Genomic DNA, 18128 nt, shown 5'->3' with positions numbered 1-18128 from the left:
TTTGCTCCTGTACTCAAATCCTCTTGCAATGAAGGCCAACATACCATTTGCCTTCCTAACTGCTTGCTGCACCTGTATGTTTGCTTTCAGTGACTGGTGTACAAAGACACCCAGGTCCCTTTGTACATCAGCATTTCCCAATCTAGCACCATTTAAATACTACTCTCCCTTTCTGTTTTTCCTACCGAAGTGGATAACTTCACATTTATCCACGTTATACTGCATCTGCCATGTATTTGCCCACTCACTCAACTTGTCTAAATTGCCTCGAAGCCTCTTTGCATCCTCCTCACAACTCACAATCCCACCGAGTTTCATGTCGTCAGCAAACTTGGAAATATTGCATTTGGTTCCCTCATCCAAATCATTGATATATATTGTGAATAGCTGGGGCCCAAGCACTGATCCCTGCGGTTCCCCACTAGTCACCGCCTGCCACCCCGAAAAAGAGCCATTTATTCCTACTCTCTGTTTCCTGTTTGTTAACCAATTTTCAATCCATGCCAGTATATTACCCCCAATCCCATGTGCTTTAATTTTGCACACTAACCTCTTATGTGGGACTTTATCAAAGGCCTTCTGAAAATCCAAATACACCACATCCACTGGTTCTCCTTTATCTATTCTACCAGTTACATCCTCAAAAAACTCCAATAGGTTTGTCAAACACGATTTCCCTTTCATAAATCCATGTTGACTTTGTCTAATCCCGTTGATATTTTCTAAGTGTCCTGTTATCACATCCTTTATAATAGACTCTAGCATTTTCCCTACTACTGATGTTAGGCTAACGGTCTGTAGTTCCCTGTTTTCTCTCTCCCTCCTTTTTTAAATAGTGGGGTTACATTTGCCACCCTCCAATCTGCAGGAACTGTTCCATAATCTATAGAATTTTGGAAGATGACGATCAATGCATCCACTATCTCCATGGCTACCTCTTTTAGTACTCTGGGATGCAGATTATTAGGCCATGGGGATTTATCAGCTTTTAGTCCCACTAATTACGCCAGCACTATTTTTTTACTAATACTAATTTCCTTTAATTCCTTCTCACTAGACCCTTGGATCCCTAGCATTTCTGGGAATTTATTTGTGTCCTCTTCCGTGAAGACAGAACCAAAGTATTTGTTTAATTGCTCTGCCATTTCCTTGTTCCCCATTATAAATTCGCCCATTTCTGACTGTAAGGGACCTACATTTGTCTTCACTAATCTTTTTCTTTTTACATACTTGTAGAAGCTTTAACAATCCGCTTTTATGTTCCTTGCAAATTTACTCTCATACTCTATTTTTCCCCTCTTAATCAATCTCTTGGTCTTTTTTTGCTGAACTCTAAACTGCTCCCAATCCGCAGGCTTGCTACTTTTTCTGGCAACTTTATATGACTCCTCTTTGGGTCTAATACTATCCTTAATTTCTTTTGTTAGCCATGGTTGGGCCGCTTTTCCTTTTGTGCTTTTGCGCCAGAAAGGAATGTATAACTGTTGCAATTCATGCATTCCTTCCTTAAATGTTAGCCATTGCCTATCCACCATCATGGCTTTTAATGAAGCTCCCCAATCTATCATAGCCAACTCACTCCTCATACCATCGTAGTTTCCTTTGTTTAGATTTAGGACCCTAGTTTTGGATTGGACTTCTTCACTTTCCATTTTAATGAAGAATTCTATCATGTTATGATCACTCTTCCCTAAAGGACACTGCACAACAAGATTATTAATTAACCCCTTCTCATTGCACAATACCCAATCTAGGATAGCCAGTTCCCTAGTTGGCTCCTCAACGTACTGGTCTAAAAAGCCATCTCGTACACACTCCAGGAATTCATCCTCCACAGTATTATTGCTAATTTGGTTTGGCCAGTCTATATGTAGATTAAAGTCACCCATGATTACTGTAGTACCCTTGTTACATGCATCTCTAATTTCCTGTTTGATGCCATCCCCTACATTACCACTACTGTTTGGAGGCCTATAGACAACTCCCACCAATGTTTTCTGCCCCTTGGTGCTTCTTAGCTCCACCCAGACTGATGCTCCATGTTTATTTTCTGAGCCGATATCTTTTCTCACTATTGCTCTGATTTCATCCTTTACTACCAAGGCCACCCCACCTCCTTTACCTTTTTGCCTCTCCTTCCTAAATATCGAATATCCTTGGATATTCAGCTCCCAGCCTTGGTCACCCTGCAGCCATGTCTCCGTAATCGTAATTATATCGTATCCATTTACATCTATTTGTGCTGTTAATTTGTCTACCTTATTACGAATGCTTCGTGCATTCAGATACAGTGCCTTTAGATTTGTCTTTTTAACATTTTTAGACATCTTAACATTTTTTGTACTATGGCCCTATTTGTCTTATTACCATTTTCTCTTACCCGGACCCTATTTGTTCGTGCACTCCTTTGTTTGTATGCTCTGTCCCTTCCTGACACAATCTGGTTATCCTTCCCCCAGTCACTTTCCTGCACTGCTTCCTTGTCTTTTCTCTTTAGCATTCTAGATTTCTCTACACGAGGACCGCCCCACCCACCCCCCCACACCGCCCCGTTATTTAGGTTAAAGCTCTATCTACCTCGCTAGTTATTCGATTCGCTAGAACTCTAGTCCCAGCATGGTTCAGGTGTAGTCCGTCCCAATGGAACAGCTCTCCCTTTCCCCAGTACTGGTGCCAGTGCCCCACGAATCGAAACCCACTTCTCCCACACCAATCTTTGAGCCACGCAGTCATCTCCCTGATCCTATTGACCCTATGCCAATTTGCTCTTGGCTCTGGTAATAATCCAGAGATTGTGACCTTTGTGGTTCTGCTTTTTAATTTAGTCCCTAGCTGCTCAAACTCTCTTATAACTTCCTTGCTTTTATACTTTATTCCTCTATTAATAAAGCCCAGGATCCCATATGCTTTACTAAACAGCCTTCTCAACTTGCCCTGCCACCTGCAAAGATTTGTGTTCATACACCCCCAGGTCTCTCTGTTTGCAGATGACACAAAGCTGGGTGAGCGTGTATGCTGTGAGGAGGATGCAGAGAAACTCCAGTATGATTTGGACAACTTGGGTGATTGGGCAGATGCATGGCAGATGCAGTATAATGTGGATAAATGCAAGGTTATCCACTTCAGTGGCAAAAACAGGAAGACAGATTATTATCTGAACGGCAATAGATTGGGAGAAGGGGAAGTGCAATGAGACCTGGGTGTCCTTGTGCACCAGTTGCTGAAGGTAAGCATGCAGGTGCAGCAGGTGGTTAAGAAGGCAAATGGTATGTTGGCCTTCATAGCGAGAGGATTCGAGTACAGGAGCAAGGATGTCTTGCTGCAATTGTACAGGACCTTGGTGAGACCACACCTTGAGTATTGTGTGCAGTTTTGGTCGCCTTATCTGAGGAAGGATGCTCTTGCCATGGAGAGAGTGCAGCGAAGATTCACCAGATTGATACCTGGGATGGCAGGAATGACGTATGAGGAGAGATTGGGTCGATTAGGCTTATATTCGCTGGAGTTTAGAAGAATGAGAGGGGATCTCATTGAAACTTATAAAATTCTAACAGGACTAAACAGACTAGATGCAGGAAGGATATTCCCGATGGCGGGGAGTCCAGAACCAGAAGTCACAGTCTAAGGATAAGGGGTAAGCCATTTAGGACGGAGATGAGGAGGAATTTCTTCACCCAGAGAGTGGTGAACCTGTGGAATTCTCTACCACAGAAGGCAGTTGAGGCCAATTCATTAAATATATTCAAGAAGGAGTTAGGTTTATTTCTTAAGGCTAAAGGGATCAAGGGATAAGGGGAGAAAGTAGGGACAGGGTACTGAATCAGCCATGATCTCATTAAATGGCGGAACAGGCTTGAGGGGTCAGTGATGTAAGGTGGGCTCGATCAGTGAGACCTGGTCAATGATGTAAGGTGGGCTCTATCAATGAGACCTGGTCAGTGATGTAAGGTGGGCTCTATCAGTGAGAGTTGGTCAGTGATGTAAGGTGGGCTCTATCAGTGAGACCTGGTCAGTGATGTAAGGTGGGCTCTATCAGTGAGACCTGGTCAGTGATGTCAGGTGGGCTCTATCAGTGAGACCTGGTCAGTGATGTCAGGTGGGCTCTATCAGTGAGGCCTGGTCAGTGATGTAAGGTGGGCTCTATCAGTGAGAGTTGGCCAGTGATGTAAGGTGAGCTCTATCAGTGAGGCCTGGTCAATGATGTAAGGTGGGCTCTATCAGTGAGGCCTGGTCAGTGATGTAAGGTGGGCTCTATCAGTGAGAGTTGGTCAGTGATGTAAGGTGGGCTCTATCAGTGGGGCCTGGTCAATGATGTAAGGTGGGCTCTATCAGTGAGGCCTGGTCAATGATGTAAGGTGGGCTCTATCAGTGAGGCCTGGTCAGTGATGTAAGGTGGGCTCTATCAGTGAGGCCTGGTCAATGATGTAAGGTGGGCTCTATCAGTGAGACCTGGTCAGTGATGTAAGGTGGGCTCTATCAGTGAGGCCTGGTCAGTGATGTAAGGTGGGCTCTATCAGTGAGAGTTGGTCAGTGATGTAAGGTGGGCTCTATCAGTGAGGCCTGGTCAGTGATGTAAGGTGGGCTCTATCAGTGAGACCTGGTCAGTGATGTCAGGTGGGCTCTATCAGTGGGAGTTGGTCAGTGATGTAAGGTGGGCTCTATCAGTGGGAGTTGGTCAGTGATGTAAGGTGGGCTCTATCAGTGGGAGTTGGTCAGTGATGTAAGGTGGGCTCTATCAGTGAGAGTTAGTCAGTGATGTAAGGTGGGCTCTATCAGTGAGACCTGGTCAGTGATGTAAGGTGGGCTCTATCAGTGAGACCTGGTCAGTGATGTAAGGTGGGCTCTATCAGTGAGACCTGGTCAGTGATGTAAGGTGGGCTCTATCAGTGAGACCTGGTCAGTGATGTAAGGTGGGCTCTATCAGTGGGAGTTGGTCAGTGATGTAAGGTGGGCTCTATCAGTGGGAGTTGGTCAGTGATGTAAGGTGGGCTCTATCAGTGGGACCTGGTCAGTGATGTAAGGTGGGCTCTATCAGTGGGGCCTGGTCAGTGATGTAAGGTGGGCTCTATCAGTGGGAGTTGGTCAGTGATGTAAGGTGGGCTCTATCAGTGAGACCTGGTCAGTGATGTAAGGTGGGCTCTATCAGTGGGACCTGGTCAGTGATGTAAGGTGGGCTCTATCAGTGGGAGTTGGTCAGTGATGTAAGGTGGGCTCTATCAGTGGGAGTTGGTCAGTGATGTAAGGTGGGCTCTATCAGTGGGAGTTGGTCAGTGATGTAAGGTGGGCTCTATCAGTGGGGCCTGGTCAGTGATGTAAGGTGGGCTCTATCAGTGGGAGTTGGTCAGTGATGTAAGGTGGGCTCTATCAGTGAGACCTGGTCAGTGATGTAAGGTGGGCTCTATCAGTGGGACCTGGTCAGTGATGTAAGGTGGGCTCTATCAGTGGGAGTTGGTCAGTGATGTAAGGTGGGCTCTATCAGTGGGAGTTGGTCAGTGATGTAAGGTGGGCTCTATCAGTGGGAGTTGGTCAGTGATGTAAGGTGGGCTCTATCAGTGAGAGTTAGTCAGTGATGTAAGGTGGGCTCTATCAGTGGGGCCTGGTCAGTGATGTAAGGTGGGCTCTATCAGTGAGACCTGGTCAGTGATGTAAGGTGGGCTCTATCAGTGAGACCTGGTCAGTGATGTAAGGTGGGCTCTATCAGTGGGACCTGGTCAGTGATGTAAGGTGGGCTCTATCAGTGGGAGTTGGTCAGTGATGTAAGGTGGGCTCTATCAGTGGGGCCTGGTCAGTGATGTAGGATGGGCTCTGGGACCTGGTCAATGTGACCCTCTGGATTATACTTCCAGCAATGTACTGCCTTCTTTAAACCATGGCGGGAAGAAGAGGTGCAGCTGGTAGATCAGCCATGATCTAATTGAATGGTAGAACAGGCTCGAGGGACTGAATAGCCTACTCCTGATCCTATAATGATACATATACACTTTTAATTCGTTATAAAAATAGTGATTCACTTTTACATTTAAAAAAATATATATACTAGGAGAGAGGAAAGGGTAAACAAAAGAGAATTATTGTGAATAAGGTGAGAATGCATGAGCAGCCTCTAAGTGGGATGTTAATCGAGGCACCTTGGTCACTAATGGCCTTCTAATTAATAGCAGTGGAGCGTATCGTCCACCAGCATCTCCTGCCCTAAGGACGATACTTCCTCCGCCCTTTTCAGGTTAGGGTTAACAATTCGATTCCTTGCGTCAAGTCTAAGAGCGCTGTAGAGGTGAACGTTTTGTGGTTGATTATTTAATTTGTATGTATTGTATAAAATGTTAATTATTCTTGAAACCATGGGGAAAGGAGGGGTGCAGTAGATAGAAGCTGAATTGCCCAGCCAGGGTCTTAATTGGCCAGAGGAAAGGGTTAAATATGGCCAACCCAGTGACACCTTCGCACCGCTGAGTGATCAGCAGACAGAAGGTGCGCCCGTATCGGGCTTCCTTTCCCTTTGTGATGGAGCACTGCACTGCCATGAAACAGCCCATCGGTGTGCAGTCAGAACAGGCAAGCTGGAGTGATTTTTTAAGGGGGGGGACAGAGGGCTTGAATGTCTGAGAGCAATGGAAAGCCCACCTCAATCTGGTTAGAATCATAGGAACCATTCGGCCCATCGTGCCTGCGCCGACTCCTTGGTAGAGCGGTCCAATTAGTCCCACTCCCCTGCACTGTCGACGTGGTCCCTGTATTTTTTTCCCCTTCAAGTATTTGTCCAATTCCCTTTTGAAAGTTACTATTGAATCTGCTTCCACCGCCCTTTCAGGCCGTGCATCCCAGATCACAACAACTCGCTGCGTAAAATAATGTCTCCTCATCTCCCCTCTGGTTCTTTTGCCAATTATCTTAAATCTGAGTCCTCTGGTTACTGACCCTCCTACCAGTGGAAACAGTTTCTCGATCTACTCTATTAAAACCCATCATAATTTTGAACACCTTTATTAAATTGTTCCTTAACCTTCTCTGCTCTAAGGAGAACAAGCCCAGCTTCTCCAGTCAGAGGTGGTGTGGAATGCCTCCCACAGTGGTCTACTGTGCTGCCAACAGCCTTGCACCTCGGCCACTAAACACTAAGATACAAGCAGCAGCTTAGGGTTACCAATGGACTATTACCCAAGATGAGCTAACTGGCCAATGGCTGCGGAGAGTTAAAGACTGCAGCCAGTAACACGAGAAAGAGGGGTTTACCTCTTGGAGCACTGCAGACAAATTACTCAGCTCGTGTCAGACTGTACTCAGAGGCGGACCTGCCCCTTGACACGCCCCCAGTCATCAGAAAGAGTGCCTGCTCCACCCCTACCACCCATCCAAATTAAGTGGCATCTCTCAAGTGAGAGAAACCTGGGGAGAGATGGGTTCCTGACCCAAAATCCGGCCCCTCTGCTCCCACCATGCCCGATTCCACTCGATTCTGCTTGGGAGTTCAACTATCGGCCAGTATGCAACGAGCGCCCCACAAAGACCAGGCAGACTGGCCCCCAATTCCCAGCACCCTGGATCCCGGTGCCCGAGCAGCTTAGTTCTACTTGGGCTTGTGATTCTCACTCACTGGTTTTACCTCCTCCCTTCCCACTGTCCAGGGCCCCAAACACCCCTTCCAGGTGAATCAGCGATTTACTTGTACTTCTTGCAATTTAATATACTGTATTCGCTGCTCACGATGCGGTCTCCTCTACATTGGGGAGACCAAACGCAGAGTGGGTGACCGCTTTGCGGAACACCTCCATTCAGTCCACAAGTGTGACCCCGAGCTTCCGGTCACCTGTCACTTGAATTCTCCGCTCCACTCCCACTCTGACCTCTCCGTCCTTGACCTCTTACACTGTTCCAATGAAGCTCAACGTAAGCTCGAGGAACAGCACCTCATCTTTCTATTAGGCACTTTACAGCCTTCTGGACTCAACATCGAGTTCAACAATTTCAGACCATAACCTCTGCCCCTGTATTTCTTTATTTTTTTTTTAATGTCTTGTTTTCTCACATGGTAGTTGTTAATGTTGCCGCCATCATCATTCACACCTCATCTAGAGCCATCTTTTGTTTCTTAACTTGTCCCATTACCTCTCCTTTTGCCTCGCACCACCATCCCTTTTGTCAGTCAATCTCTCCTGCCTTCAGCCTGTCACAGACCTTCCCTTTGTTATTTCCTCCCCTCCTCCCTGCCCCTGCTTAAAAATCTCTCTTCTCTAACCTTTTCCAGTTCTGACGAAGGGTCCTGACTGGAAATGTTGACTCTCTTTCTCTCTCTCCACGGATGCTGCCTGACCTGCTGAGTGTTTCCAGCATTTTCTGTTGTTATTTCAGATTTCCGACATCTGTGGTATTTTGCTGTTGTGTTGTGTCGCTGTTTTGTCCTGTTTGGAAGTTTGGGGGGAGCCCTGCAGGTTTGGGAAGGGGCTGTTTGTAGCACTGTTGCCTCATTGGAGGGTAAACCTGGAATCAGAGCTAGTATCCGCATCTTGAACTATCTGGGAATTAACGGACTGTGGGGGGCGAACATTTTTGGGGTCGATTTTCCAAGTGGGAAGACCCAGTGTAATTCCGGCCAATGTCTGAGAAACTGCCCTCCAGCTGCTCTGCTGTCTCTCCATCGGTCCTTGCCACCTCCGGGATTTCCCACCAAAAGTAACGAAGCATGTATGATGCGGTTGCCCAAACATGGGTGGCATATTCAAATGATATGCAAATGACGGATGTCATCCTGTTCATCCATGGTGTAAGGCATTGCAACGGTCAACGGGGGATGTATTTCAAATTTAAAGTCCCAAAAAGCCAACGCAATCAATTGATGAGCATAGGCGGCAAAATAATAATTTTAATCCTCTGTGACCTTGATCTCTGCCACTTCCCTCTAGCAAGGGCCCTGAAGAAGGAAACTTGTTCCCACTTTACAGAAAGTTGCCAAGTGCAGCGACCACAGCTCATGTTCCCCTAAACGATTTGCTGCATCCACGGCAGGAACTACAGTTACACTTTGTAAACCTCTCCATAGTAAAGCGACGCTTCTCTATGTCCAATAGTGATAACACACACTCGCTATCCCCTGGTGATATTACACACTCGCTGTCCCCTGGTGATATTACACACTCGCTGTCCCCTGGTGATATTACACACTCGCTGTCCCCTGCTGATGTTACACACTCACTGTCCCCTGGTGATATTACACACTCGCTGTCCCCTGGTGATATTACACACTCACTGTCCCCTGGCGATATTTCACACTCGCTGTCCCCTGGTGATATTACACACTCGATGTCCCCTGGTGATATTACACACTCGCTGTCCTCTGGTGATATTACACACTCACTGTCCCCTGGTGATATTACACACTCGCTGTCCCCTGGTGATATTACACACTCACTGTCCCCTGGTGATATTACACACTCACTGTCCCCTGGTGAAATTACACACTCACTGTCCTCTGGTGATATTACACACTCGCTGTCCCCTGGTGATATTACACACTCACTGTCCTCTGGTGATATTACACACTCACTGTCCCCTGGTGATATTACACACTCACTGTCCCCTGGTGATATTACACACTCGCTGTCCCCTGGTGATATTACACACTCACTGTCCCCTGGTGATATTACACACTCGATGTCCCCTGGTGATATTACACACTCGCTGTCTCCTGGTGATATTACACACTCGCTGTCTCCTGGTGATATTACACACTTGTTGTCCTCTGGTGATATTACACACTCACTGTCCCCTGGTGATATTTCACACTCGCTGTCCCCTGGTGATATTACACACTTGCTGTCCCCTGGTGAAATTACACACTCACTATCCCCTGGATATATTATACACATTCGCTGTCCCCTGGTGATATTACACACTCGCTGTCCCCTGGTGATATTACACACTCGCTGTCCCCTGGTGATATTACGCACTCGCTGTCCCCTGGTGATATTACACACTAACTGTCCCCTGGTGATATTACGCACTCGCTGTCCCCTGGTGATATTACACACTCGCTGTCTCCTGGTGATTTTACACACTTCCTGTCTCCTGGTGATACTACACACTCGCTGTCCCCGGGTGATATTACACACTCACTGTCCCTTGGTGATATTACACACTCACTGTCCCCTGGTGATATTACACACTCACTGTCCCCTGGCGATATTACACACTCTCTGTCCCCTGGGGATATTACACACTCACTGTCCCCTGGTGATATTACACACTCACTGTCCCCTGGTGATATTACACACTCACTGTCCCCTGGTGATATTACACACTCGCTGTCCCCTGGAGATATTACACACTCGCTGTCTCCTGGTGATATTACACACTCACTGTCCCCTGGTGATATTACACACTCGCTGTCCCCTGGCGATATTACACACTCGCTGTCTCCTGGTGATATTACACACTCGCTGTCCCCTGGTGATTTTACACACTTCCTGTCTCCTGGTGATACTACACACTCGCTGTCCCCGGGTGATATTACACACTCACTGTCCCCTGGTGATATTACACACTCACTGTCCCCTGGTGATATTACACACTCACTGTCCCCTGGCGATATTACACACTCTCTGTCCCCTGGGGATATTACACACTCACTGTCCCCTGGTGATATTACACACTCACTGTCCCCTGGTGATATTACACACTCACTGTCCCCTGGTGATATTACACACTCGCTGTCCCCTGGAGATATTACACACTCGCTGTCTCCTGGTGATATTACACACTCACTGTCCCCTGGTGATATTACACACTCGCTGTCCCCTGGCGATATTACACACTCGCTGTCTCCTGGTGATATTACACACTCGCTGTCCCCTGGTGATATTACACACTCGCTGTCCCCTGGTGATATTACACACTCGCTGTCCCCTGGTGATATTACACACTCACTGTCCCCTGGTGATATTACACACTCGCTGTCCCCTGGTGATATTACACACGCGCTGTCCCCTGGTGATATTACACACTCGCTGTCCCCTGGTGATATTACACACTCGCTGTCCCCTGGTGATATTACACACTCGCTGTCCCCTGGTGATATTACACACTCGCTGTCCCCTGGTGATATTACACACTCACTGTCCCCTGGTGATATTGCACACTTGCTGTCCCCTGGTGATGTTACACACTCACTGTCCCCATGCGATTTTACACACTCGCTGTCCCCTAGTGATATTACACACTCGCTGTCCCCTGGAGATATTACACACTCACTGTCCCCTGGTGATATTACACACTCGCTGTCCCCTGGTGATATTACACACTCACTGTCCCCTGGTGATATTACACACTCGCTGTCCCCTGGTGATATTACACACTCGCTGTCCCCTGGTGATATTACACACTCACTGTCCCCTGGTGATATTACACACTCGCTGTCCCCTGGTGATATTACACACTCACTATCCCCTGGTGATATTACACACTCACTGTCCCCTGGTGATACTACACACTCGCTGTCCCCTGGTGATATTACACACTCACTGTCCCCTGGTGATATTACACACTCACTGTCCCCTGGTGATATTACACACTCGCTGTCCCCTGGAGATATTACACACTCGCTGTCCCCTGGTGATATTACACACTCGCTGTCCCCTGGAGATATTACACACTCGCTGTCCCCTGGTGATATTACACACTCGCTGTCCCCTGGTGATATTACACACTTGCTGTCCCCTGGTGATATTACACACTCACTGTCCCCTGGTGATATTACACACTCGCTGATCCCTGGAGATATTATGCACTCGCTGTCCCCTGGTGATATTACACACTCACTGTCCCCATGCGATTTTACACACTCGCTGTCCCCTGGTGATATTGCACACTCACTGTCCCCTGGTGATATTACACACTCACTGTCCCCTGGTGATATTGCACACTTGCTGTCCCCTGGTGATGTTACACACTCACTGTCCCCATGCGATTTTACACACTCGCTGTCCCCTAGTGATATTACACACTCGCTGTCCCCTGGAGATATTACACACTCACTGTCCCCTGGTGATATTACACACTCGCTGTCCCCTGGTGATATTACACACACGCTGTCCCCTGGTGATATTACACACTCGCTGTCCCCTGGTGATATTACACACTCGCTGTCCCCTGGTGATATTACACACTCGCTGTCCCCTGGTGATATTACACACTCGCTGTCCCCTGGTGATATTGCACACTTGCTGTCCCCTGGTGATGTTACACACTCGCTGTCCCCTGGTGATATTACACACTCGCTGTCCCCTGGTGATATTACACACTCGCTGTCCCCTGGTGATATTACACACTCACTGTCCCCTGGTGATATTACACACTCGCTGTCCCCTGGTGATATTACACACTCGCTGTTCCCGGTGATATTACACACTCGCTGTCCCCTGGTGATATTACACACTCACTGTCCCCTGGTGATATTACACACTCGCTGTCCCCTGGTGATATTACACACTCACTGTCCCCTGGTGATATTACACACTCGCTGTCTCCTGGTGATATTACACACTCGCTGTCTCCTGGTGATATTACACACTTGTTGTCCTCTGGTGATATTACACACTCACTGTCCCCTGGTGATATTACACGCTTGCTGTCCCCTGGTGAAATTACACACTCACTATCCCCTGGATATATTATACACTTGCTGTCCCCTGGTGATATTACACACTCGCTGTCCCCTGGTGATATTACACACTTGCTGTCCCCTGGTGATATTACACACTCGCTGTCCCCTGGTGATATTACGCACTCGCTGTCCCCTGGTGATATTACACACTCACTGTCCCCTGGTGATATTACGCACTCGCTGTCCCCTGGTGATATTACACACTCGCTGTCCCCTGGTGATATTACGCACTCGCTGTCCCCTGGTGATATTACACACTCACTGTCCCCTGGTGATATTACACACTCGCTGTCCCCTGGTGATATTACACACTCGCTGTCCCCTGGTGATATTACGCACTCGCTGTCCCCTGGTGATATTACACACTCACTGTCCCCTGGTGATATTACGCACTCGCTGTCCCCTGGTGATATTACACACTCACTGTCCCCCGGTGATATTACCCACTCGCTGTCTCCTGGTGATTTTACACACTTGCTGTCTCCTGGTGATACTACACACTCGCTGTCCCCGGGTGATATTACACACTCACTGTCCCCTGGTGATATTACACACTCACTGTCCCCTGGTGATATTACACACTCACTGTCCCCTGACGATATTACACACTCTCTGTCCCCTGGTGATATTACACACTCACTGTCCCCTGGTGATATTACACACTCACTGTCCCCTGGTGATATTACACACTCGCTGTCCCCTGGAGATATTACACACTCGCTGTCTCCTGGTGATATTACACACTCGCTGTCCCCTGGTGATATTACACACTCGCTGTCCCCTGGTGATATTACACACTCGCTGTCCCCTGGTGATATTACACACTTGCTGTCCCCTGGTGATATTACACACTCACTGTCCCCTGGTGATATTACACACTCGCTGTCCCCTGGTGATATTACACACGCGCTGTCCCCTGGTGATATTACACACTCGCTGTCCCCTGGTGATATTACACACTCGCTGTCCCCTGGTGATATTACACACTCGCTGTCCCCTGGTGATATTACACACTCGCTGTCCCCTGGTGATATTACACACTCACTGTCCCCTGGTGATATTGCACACTTGCTGTCCCCTGGTGATGTTACACACTCACTGTCCCCATGCGATTTTACACACTCGCTGTCCCCAAGTGATATTACACACTCGCTGTCCCCTGGAGATATTACACACTCACTGTCCCCTGGTGATATTACACACTCGCTGTCCCCTGGTGATATTACACACGCGCTGTCCCCTGGTGATATTACACACTCGCTGTCCCCTGGTGATATTACACACTCGCTGTCCCCTGGTGATATTACACACTCGCTGTCCCCTGGTGATATTACGCACTCGCTGTCCCCTGGTGATATTACACACTCGCTGTCCCCTGGTGATATTACACACTCGCTGTCCCCTGGTGATATTACACACTCGCTGTCTCCTGGTGATATTACACACTTGCTGTCCCCTGGTGATATTACACACTCACTGTCCCCTGGTGATATTACACACTCGCTGTCCCCTGGTGATATTACACACTCGCTGTCCCCTGGTGATATTACACACTCGCTGTCCCCTGGTGATATTACACACTCACTGTCCCCTGGTGATATTACACACTCGCTGTCCCCTGGTGATATTACACACTCGCTGTCCCCTGGTGATATTACACACTCACTGTCCCCTGGTGATATTACACACTCGCTGTTCCCTGGAGATATTACACACTCACTGTCCCCTGGTGATATTACACACTCGCTGTCCCCTGGTGATATTACACACTCACTGTCCCCATGCGATTTTACACACTCGCTGTCCCCAAGTGATATTACACACTCGCTGTCCCCTGGAGATATTACACACTCACTGTCCCCTGGTGATATTACACACTCGCTGTCCCCTGGTGATATTACACACGCGCTGTCCCCTGGTGATATTACACACTCGCTGTCCCCTGGTGATATTACACACTCGCTGTCCCCTGGTGATATTACACACTCGCTGTCCCCTGGTGATATTACACACTCGCTGTCCCCTGGTGATATTACACACTCACTGTCCCCTGGTGATATTGCACACTTGCTGTCCCCTGGTGATGTTACACACTCACTGTCCCCATGCGATTTTACACACTCGCTGTCCCCTAGTGATATTACACACTCGCTGTCCCCTGGAGATATTACACACTCACTGTCCCCTGGCGATATTACACACTCGCTGTCCCCTGGTGATATTACACACACGCTGTCCCCTGGTGATATTACGCACTCGCTGTCCCCTGGTGATATTACACACTCGCTGTCCCCTGGTGATATTACACACTCGCTGTCCCCTGGTGATATTACACACTCGCTGTCCCCTGGTGATATTGCACACTTGCTGTCCCCTGGTGATGTTTCACACTCGCTGTCCCCTGGTGATATTACACACTCGCTGTCCCCTGGTGATATTACACACTCGCTGTCCCCTGGTGATATTACACACTCACTGTCCCCTGGTGATATTACATACTCGCTGTCCCCTGGTGATATTACACACTCGCTGTTCCCGGTGATATTACACACTCGCTGTCCCCTGGTGATATTACACACTCACTGTCCCCTGGTGATATTACACACTCGCTGTCCCCTGGTGATATTACACACTCACTGTCCCCTGGTGATATTACACACTCGCTGTCCCCTGGTGATATTACACACTCGCTGTTCCCGGTGATATTACACACTCACTGTCCCCTGGTGATATTACACACTTGCTGTCCCCTGGTGATGTTACACATTCGCTGTCCCCTGGTGATATTACACACTCGCTGTCCCCTGGTGATATTACACACCTCTCCATCATCACAAACCTGATAAGCTAGGTAGAAGCCTTCTTACCGGCCACCAGATCATGCTCCTGCCAGCAAGGAAGAAGCCACCAACCGTGCCCCGGTTGGCCCTCAGCATTGCCTGTGGAAACAACAAAATGAATATTATTGCGATTGTAACACACTCCTCCTGAAGGATTACCAGCCCTTCAGGATTGTCCTGAAGTGAGCTGAAATTAAAGAGTAATCTCCAGAACACGGCTGCGAGCAACCCAGGAGAAAAACTACCCGGGCATTTTGAACGCTTTAAAAAAAAATGAAAATTCATACATTTATTTTTTCGTTGATTAGTTACAAAAATATTGGGAGATGGGAAAAAAAGGCTGCTTGACTGACAGTCGAGCATCATCCAATCAGGTCACAAAGTGTCTGTTCGCTTTCCAATCAGCAAGGGAAGGCGGTACCACCGTGATGATGGACATGTCGGATGTCCAATGCCGGGAGCGTGGGGGCGGAGCGGTAGGTGGCGGGAGGTCATGTGATGAAAACTCCAGGAATAGCTCCAAGCAGAGTTGGTAACCCCACTTCCCCACTTCTTCACTTCCCCACTTCTTCACTTCCCCACTTCGCAGCTCAGGAAACGACCGTTGGCCACGGCAGAACGTTCAGTGCGTTTAGGAACCGAGAGAGTCTTTCGGAGCAACCATGTGCATCAGCTTTTCGTAGATCAGCCCCACCCACCCATCTTTAACCCCTTCTCTCTCCAAACAATTGTCTCTTGGACCAATCCATCCATCTGCTGCTGGAACTCTAATCCATGCCTTTGTTACCTCTGGACTCGACTATTCCAACGCTCTCCTGCCCGGCCTTCCCCCTTGAACCCTCAGTAAATCTGAGCTCATCAAACAGTCTGGTGCCCGTGTGCTTTGGCATCAGGTCACATTCCCCTTAACAGAGTTTCTATTGAGTTAACGGGTCACTGGAGCAGACAAAATAATTGGGTTCAAGAGCCGATTCAGGTGAGAGGGGGTTGAGGGTTGAGGGTTGAGGGTTGAGGTGAAGGCTGCTCAGTGGACCTATCTCTGAAAAAGGGGACGCCTTGTTCGGCTTTATAGGTAACACATGATCCACGTGATCTCCTGAACTGGCTTCGATTGCCAGAGGGGTTCGGAGAGGATTTTTCCCGTGTATTTTCCCCTTATTGGCCCTGGGTTATTCTCTGGATTTTTTGCTCTCTCGGAGATTACATGGCGGGGGGCGGTGCGGTGGGTGGGTATTGGGTGGGGGGGATGGTGGGAGTGGGGGGGGGGGGGTTGGGTGGGATGGTGGGTATTGGGTGGGGGTGGGGGTTGGGTGGGGGTGGGGGGATGGTGGGGGTTGGGTGGGGGTGGGGGGATGGTGAGGGTTCGGGGGATGGTGGGGGTTGGGTGGGGGTGGAGGGCTGGTGGGTATTGGGTGGGGGGATGGTGGGGGTTGGGTGGGGGTGGGGGGGATGGTGGGGGTTGGGTGGGGGTGGGGGAGATGGTGGGGGTTGGGTGGGGGTGGGGGGATGGTGGGTATTGGGTGGGGGTGGGGGGATGGTGGGGGTTGGGTGGGGGTGGGGGATGGTGGGGGTTGGGTGGGGGTGGGGGGATGGTGGGGGTTGGGTGGGGGTGGGGGGATGGTGGGCGACATGAATCTTGTCATTCATGTGGAAATGACTTAGGAAATGATACTGGGTGGCCTTCTGGTGGCGCTGTCCAGGGATAGTATAAATACTCGGGCACGGGCCCAGCTTACTCAGGACATTCCTTAACAGGAACTAGTGAAGGACACAACTAGACCTCCATGTTGTAAAACAGTTGATTAAAGCTTTGTTTAACACTTAGACCAAGTGCCTAGTAGTTTTCTTACGTCAGTGGGTATAGGGTGGGGGTGGGGGGGATGGTGGGGTTTGGATGGGGGTGGGGGTTGATGGTGGGTATTGGGTGGGGTGGGGGGTTGATGGTGGGTATTGGGTGGGGTGGGGGTTGGGTTGTGGGGGAACGGGGGGGGGCGGGGTTTGGGAAGTGTCAAGTCACGATATTCCAGCCATCATGGTGTGTGGGGCAAGCTTGTTGGACCAGCTGATCTTTTCCAGCCCGTCATTTTCGTATGTTGGTAATGTGTGCTACAGGCAAAGAGCCCTGCCCGCAGGGAGCGTATATCCAGAAACCACAGGCCCGTTCGCCAGGAAGGGAAGTTGCGGGCAATGTGCCCATGATTTCCTGAGAAGTGCACCCAGTGGGCTCTGCTCCACTCCCGGAGCACACCTTCCTAAAATTTACCCTAATATCTGAAGCAGCGTGCTGGGGAAGATACTATATGTAGTAGATCAAATACTTAGCAACCAATGACACGTTACAAGTGGGCTCCTCTAGGTCGCAGGCTATAGCTGAGCCTTTCGAACCAGGAAGGTCCAAGTTCTATCTCCAGTTTGTGCAGAGTTAGCGGAGGTAGTAGCGTGATGTCGCAATGATTGGTCTCAGTGCTAAGGGTTAGTGAAGGCGAAATCGGGCAGGCCGACAGTTCCTGATCACCAGCCAGTAACCCCTGCTGGAAGGATGTGCGCAGGGATATTGGGCAAGGATGAGATCGGGCTTGGCCATGATGTGCCCTGTGAACAAATAGCCCATCAACGCTCACTGTCAAGAAGGC

The 18128-nt window shown here is 49.0% G+C and overlaps 1 protein-coding gene across 1 annotated transcript in view; it reads right to left on the bottom strand.

Moving 5' to 3' along the window:
* Nucleotides 1–18128, bottom strand: part of slc5a1 (solute carrier family 5 member 1) — a 162120-nt gene that overhangs the window by 116616 nt on the left and 27376 nt on the right. Inside the window, exon 2 of the mRNA XM_085962016.1 lies at nucleotides 15523–15594. Within this exon, the coding sequence (XP_085818142.1) occupies nucleotides 15523–15594 (72 nt within the window). The remainder of the gene's footprint in view (nucleotides 1–15522; nucleotides 15595–18128) is intronic.

The sequence above is a fragment of the Somniosus microcephalus genome, chromosome 19 (genome assembly GCF_052327205.1).
Source record: "Somniosus microcephalus isolate GS21.2 chromosome 19, FLI_Smic_1.0, whole genome shotgun sequence".
Taxonomy (NCBI): Eukaryota; Metazoa; Chordata; class Chondrichthyes; order Squaliformes; family Somniosidae; genus Somniosus; species Somniosus microcephalus.
Note: the sequence above shows the minus strand (reverse complement) of the source record. Positions and strands in the feature narration are given on the sequence as shown.